We start from the raw sequence: 6000 nt of genomic DNA on the forward strand, positions 1-6000 counted from the left end.
TTAACAAATGATTAAGCCTTGATCTAGCAAAGGCAGCCCCATGCCAGAACCAGGTGTCAGGCTAAACCTGAGCTCTCAGTGCAGCCAAGGGAAAAATCAAATGCAAATTTGTTCTTATAGCTCAGAGGAAAGCAATGGCCCAAACTGGCATATTGTCATTCCACTAGACCAATGGTATCCCAGAACCACCTTTTCAAATGACAACACTTTTCCCAAATGACTACTTACAGAAAATCTCAGAACAGTCAACAGATGTCAGCTGTGCTGGTAAAGCTCCTGAGGGCCCCAAGAGCCCACTTCTCAGACTCCTACCAGCCCACATGACACAGAAAACCAACATATGCCATGGAAGCTCATTTCCTCCTCACTTACACAGTCACTTGGCACTTAGGCCCCAATCAAGCTGCCTTCATTGCTCAGCATGTAAAACTAACAGCTCACTGACTCCAACCACACCACCATGCCAGATTAACACCACCAATGCCATTACAACAGCTTTCTCAAATTATTTCTTGAGTGAACAACCATACGATTCTGAATTTTTAACTAAAAGAATATTTTGGTAATAATACCTTGACAAAATAATGAAATCGCATAAATGTAACTTTTCAAACTCAAAAGAAATTAAATTGGCTAATAATTTATGCCTTAAGGTAAATCCAGTCTTACCCTGAACAGTTTTCCCTAAGTAATCTCCTTTGCGCTCCTTGTTAATGACATACTGGTATATCTTCCCAGTGGTCAGATTATTGTCCTTGGTGAGGCGGATATCAAGGAACCGCTCATAATTTCCCAAGTCAAGGTCAACTTCTCCACCATCATCTAGCACAAAGACTTCTCCTGCAGTAAAGAGTGAACACGTTCAAGGAAATGAAAAACACATTTGCCGTGGCGCAATTTCAATCTTGAAATATTTGAAATATAAACACTTAGAACAAAGTCTGTATAATCTGATTACAAAACAAGGACATCATTTCTAGAAAATTAAGTATGTCACAAAAAGGAAAATTACCAATTAACCTCCAAGAGAATGCTTCGTGCTTTGAGCCTGAACTCACTCTATATGGGCAACAATTAACTAGCATGGAATGGAGGGAAAGAAAGGCCATCCATTAAAGGCTGTGGGTGAAGGGACTTTATAGCACCTTGAACAAAAGCGCTACTTGAGCAGAAAATGTCCAAGAACAGAAATGGGACATTTCAAAATCCCTAGACACATACACAGAAAGGTGGTATTGAATTTACAAGCCAGCCTAAACTACACTTTAGTTCTAAGTAGTTATTCAACAGCCCAAGTTGCTCCATCCTTTGTTTAACATTTACTCTTTATAACTTACTGGTGAAAATACTACCTAGAATGATTCATTCCTACCACTAACAGAGGACATGCTCAAACAGGGAAGGAAACAGTCTTACTAGTCTTATTAGTCCTTTTGGAAAAGGAATCCATCCACTGTTCAAGAACTTTATATTAAAATCCCTCCAAAGGGGCTATCTAGAGGGTGCTATCTATTTATCTGTATCTTAGAGATAAAAAATATCTATCTAGAGATAGTGCTAGCATACACAAAGCCCTGGGTCCACTCCTCTAGAAATGAGAGAATAGTAGCAACAAAATATCTTTAATCTGACTAATTGAATCTTCTAATGCTATTTATTACTAATGGCAGTATATATCCTTACTGATTTTTACTTCAAAACCAGAAAACAAATATATGGAATTTTAAAACTTGAAGGCAAGCCTGGCTTGGTGGCGCACGCCTTTAATCCCAGCACTTGGGAGGCAGAGGCAGGTGGATTTGAGTTCAAGGCCAGCCTGGTCTACAAAGTGAGTTCCAGGACAGCCAGGACTACAAAGAGAAACCCTGTCTCGAGAGAAAAAAACAAAAACAAAAAAACCAACAACAAAAAACAACTACAGGACTGCCACCAGACTCAGCTTTAAGATTTGTTTCAACATTGCTTCTCCAACTTTAAACAAAGATTGCCGGATATACCAATTATTCATCATACCACAAATAAGAATTCATAGCCAGGCAATCCACTCGGGAGGCAGAGGCAGGCAGATCTCTGTTAGTTCCGAGGTCAGCCTGGTCTACAAAGCTAGTTCTAGGGTAGCCAAGGCCACACAAAAGAAACCCTGTCTCAAAAATCAAAATCAAAAAGAAAAACAAAGATTGGAGACACAAAGCAGCATATTCCATCTTCTCAAATGTCTCATTTTTCAAGGGAAATGAAAAATTTTATTCAGCTGCCACCACCCCATCTCACCCCCATATTTCACACGTATTATAGAAACTCCTGGGTTATTTATTAAGATAGCCGCTTCCTCTTAATCCAAGAGAGAAAAAGCATCATTCTGTTGCACTAAGGATCATTCTAGAAGGCAGGAAATGGAAGTTATACAAGATATATACCTAATGCCCCAAAGCTAGCATGTTCTCCCAGACACATTACTATTTAAGTGAGAAAAAAAATCCAGTTTTCTTACCATGTTCATAAGGAGAGAATGTTCCTGCATCAATGTTAATATAGGGGTCAATTTTAATTGATGTTACATGTAAGCCACATGACTTAAGTATTGTGCCCACACTGCTGGCGATGACTCCTTTTCCAATTCCTGATATAACACCACCAGTAACTAGAATGTACTTCATTTTTCTTTTAACCTAGATGGACATATTTACATATAAATACACACATTTATATACATCTGTCTTACAAACTTTGTAGCTCATTCAAGATTGTGATTGTTTTTCCCCCACACAGGGTAAATTTTGAGACACTTGTCTGGTATGGGGGTGGGGGGAGGAGGATCACAATATTGAATGAACATTCAAATTTTCCTTGAAAGAATGTTTTTGGCTATCACACAGAGAGAACAAAGTTCTGGAAGACTGAACAACAAAAAAGAACTGTTGAGTCTTAAAAAAAAAAAAATCTACAAAACCTCCAGTTCCTTCAATTACATGTAGTTCTCATCTGTTGCTTCTTGGCAGCAGTCTCTCCCAGGTATGCCCTACAGAAATGATACAGGCTGCAGGAAATGGGACTTGTGAAATAACCCAGTCAGAAGCACACACTGAATAGAGAAGATGACATTAAACCCAGAGGGTAACAACACAAGTAGTGGCAGGGAATAAAAGAAACACGTGAGACAAGTAGAGTGGATGCAAGACCAGCAGAGTTGAATATCAAGCGAAAACAGCATCAACAAGCAAAGACATACTGACATCAAGGATTTATCACCAGCTCCCAGCTTCAGAGGTCACCAATTGGTCAGCAAACCCAAATGTGACCAAAAAGAAAATGTCACCACCAAGAATCAAGAAATGTTTGCTTTAGCATGGAGAAGACACTTTCCTTCTCTAGAAACCCTGTGTAAAGCCAAATTAAAACAAAAACAAGCTAAGAAACAAAGAAAGGGGAATTGTGCTGGACGTATTTCCTAGCTCCGCTCCTCCCAGGAACAAGAATGAACATACTTGGCAAGGAAATCGTAATGCTTGAAATACCTTTCCCCTCAAACAGTAAGGAATGCTATCCTGCTTTTTCTACCCTCTGCTGCAGTCATTTCAAAAGTATATTTCTGCAAAATACAACTGGGTTTTCCAGAAAGGGTTTGACTGGGTGTGGTACTCCATTCCCGTAAAGAAAGGGGCACTTGGAAAGAGGAAGGAGGATTGTCCCAAGTTCAAAGACACCCAGATCTACATATATATGGAGATCCTATCTCAAAAGAGGGGAAGGTGACTTTATGGATGGAAAAAACAAAAACAAACAAAAAAGAGCAGAAGAAATGATGACTAACCTTTAACCCAAGACCTGCAGGAGTGTTTAGTATGCTAATACAGATTGTGAACCCCAAATGGGTAGACAATACCCTTGAGAGAAAAACTGTCACCTCATAATTAAATGGTTCCTTATTAATGCATTTAGCAAACTTGGCTATATTTTAGATATGTCATAGCCTAGCATACCTTAATAAGACTGCAGCCTAGACTCACTGAGTCAATTTCTGATGGTCCTACAGATTCCTCAGTTCAGAACAGGTTGCCACCTCATCTTGCTCCAGCTTTACCCAGAGAGTCTCAGTCAGTGTCTGTCTGTCTGTCTCTCTCTCTCTCTCTCTCTGATTCTGGCAGTCTCCCAGAGTGACTGGCAAAAAAGTTCCTAAGAGCCACAAAGAGCCAGTTGGAAAGGACCTAACATTTACAAACTACCTATTATAGGAGAGATACTCACATGCTGGGGACACCACAAACATAAGTCCAATCTGGGTCCATACTTAGGTATCCCCAGGAGGGATGACCTGGACTAAGGGAGGATCCAGGAGCTCCTTTTGAAAACCTGCCTTGTAATGGGCCGGAAAGGCTGACTGACTGAAATGAGCTAAGAATCAGGCAAGCAAGAACAAGCAGGTGAGCACACAGGATGCACCAAAAAAAAAAAAAAAAAAAAAAAAAAAAGAGGATGAGGGCAAAGGGATGGCCAGTGGCCAAATCACAGGCAAAGTTGAATGTCCACGCTGCACTTTTTTTCTGAAGATGACAAGACACAAAAGGTTTTCCAAGTACAGGAGCAATATAGATCAAGGGGCACCAGAGAAATTCACGAATGAAACACTTGAAAGCTTTTGTTAAAAAACTGAAGTCGGTGAAAATCAGGCGTCAGGATCCACCGCTGAAGTGCTGAGATCTACATCTACCCCCGAAGCGCCTGATGCCCGGGTTCGCACCGCCGTAAAAAGTGGGACGAGAACCACAGCAGCACCCACGTCACCCGGCTGCTGAGGATTTAAAATAATGAGAGTGGACGTAAGGGAGCCACGCTGACGTAGTGAACCCAAGAACGTCAGCATCTTCGCCCTGCTGGAAAGAGCTACAGCGGCCGGGCAGCCTAGGCCCAGCGAACCTACAAGCCCCTTCCTCCCGCGGGGCAGGGCCGGGAGGACCACTAGGCCGCCAGTCGGGCCCTACACAGGCTGGGGCTCTGGGAGGCCCTCCGCGGCGGCACTCGGCATTCTCCGCCTCACCGAGCCCGTCTGCCCACGCGGCCGGACTCGGCCCCTCTCCTCAGCCGGGCCACGCGGCCCGCGCGCGGGAGCCGGCACCTCGCGTTCCGGGACTGCCCGCCCCACTCCCGTTAGAGATGCAGCCCATTGGGCAGAACGCCGGGCCAACTTGCCCCTGATTGGTGAGAAGAGGCGTTTATCGCCCCGGCGGCGTGGCCGTCCGCGCCGGGCTCTGTCGGCGCCACAGGCTCCTGCACCCGGGAGCCGTTCCTCCGGGATCCTTGAAGTCAGCCTACCTGAGGCCGGCTTCAGAGTCTCGTGTCAGCTACAGCAAGGGCGACGCGCGCGCGCGGTGAGCCTTGGACAGCCAGTGCTCAGCCGGGCCGCATGCGCCAGCCGTCTTTCTGAGAGGCGGACTCTAGGCAGTGCGCACGCAGAGGGCGGGGAGGGGCGGGCCCAGGGGAGGGTGGGGCCAGGGCGCGCATGCGCGGGACGCCTCGTCGCGGCGTGTGGGGTGGCTGCGGCGGTGGGTTTCAGGAGTCGTGGGTTCCATGGATCTCCCTGCCCGAGCTTAGAAGCTGCTGGTGACTCACATCTAACCGGAACCCTGAGGGCCTTCGCCTCGTCCCTCAATAGCCGGTGCACACTCTCGCCTCCCATCCGCCTTCCCTGGGGCTGCGGGCCAAACCCCGCACGGCCTTCTCCTGGTGTCTGCTCCCTCTTAGGCCGGGCTTCTTGGCTTCACCTCCCAGCCAGCTACCTTTCCACACAACGAGCCCTGACGGTGCCTGCATTAGAACAATGGTTGCTAGAGTAGTTTCATCCGGCACTGAATGTAGAGAGGCAAATTAGCCCACTTCTAACAATCGGGATTTTCACAGATACCTAGGACTTGAGTTAGTGTCCAGCGGTTGTGAACACGTGTGAGATTGGGTCAGAAGCAGAAACGTTTACTGGCAAGGAAGGGAGGTAGGGATAGACAACGA

The 6000-nt window shown here is 45.4% G+C and overlaps 1 protein-coding gene across 4 annotated transcripts in view; it reads right to left on the reverse strand.

The window, feature by feature from the left end:
• The window catches only part of Ctps1 (CTP synthase 1), a 72195-nt gene extending 66734 nt beyond the window's left edge, over window positions 1–5461 (reverse strand). For 2 of the 4 annotated variants that reach the window (XM_052177225.1, XM_052177222.1), the window contains exons 1-3: window positions 5311–5461; window positions 2492–2669; window positions 670–840 (exon numbers count right to left, since the gene is read on the reverse strand). In XM_052177225.1, the coding sequence (XP_052033185.1) occupies window positions 670–840; window positions 2492–2657 (337 nt within the window). In that variant the 5' untranslated portion in view covers window positions 2658–2669; window positions 5311–5461. Of the gene's footprint in view, window positions 1–669; window positions 841–2491; window positions 2670–4245; window positions 5107–5187; window positions 5279–5310 lie in introns of those variants that run through there. The other 2 variants (XM_052177226.1, XM_052177224.1) reach the window with 2 other exon arrangements.
• Between the last annotated feature and the right edge of the window lie 539 nt (window positions 5462–6000).

Source organism: Apodemus sylvaticus, chromosome 3 (genome assembly GCF_947179515.1).
Source record: "Apodemus sylvaticus chromosome 3, mApoSyl1.1, whole genome shotgun sequence".
NCBI classification, from domain to species: Eukaryota; Metazoa; Chordata; class Mammalia; order Rodentia; family Muridae; genus Apodemus; species Apodemus sylvaticus.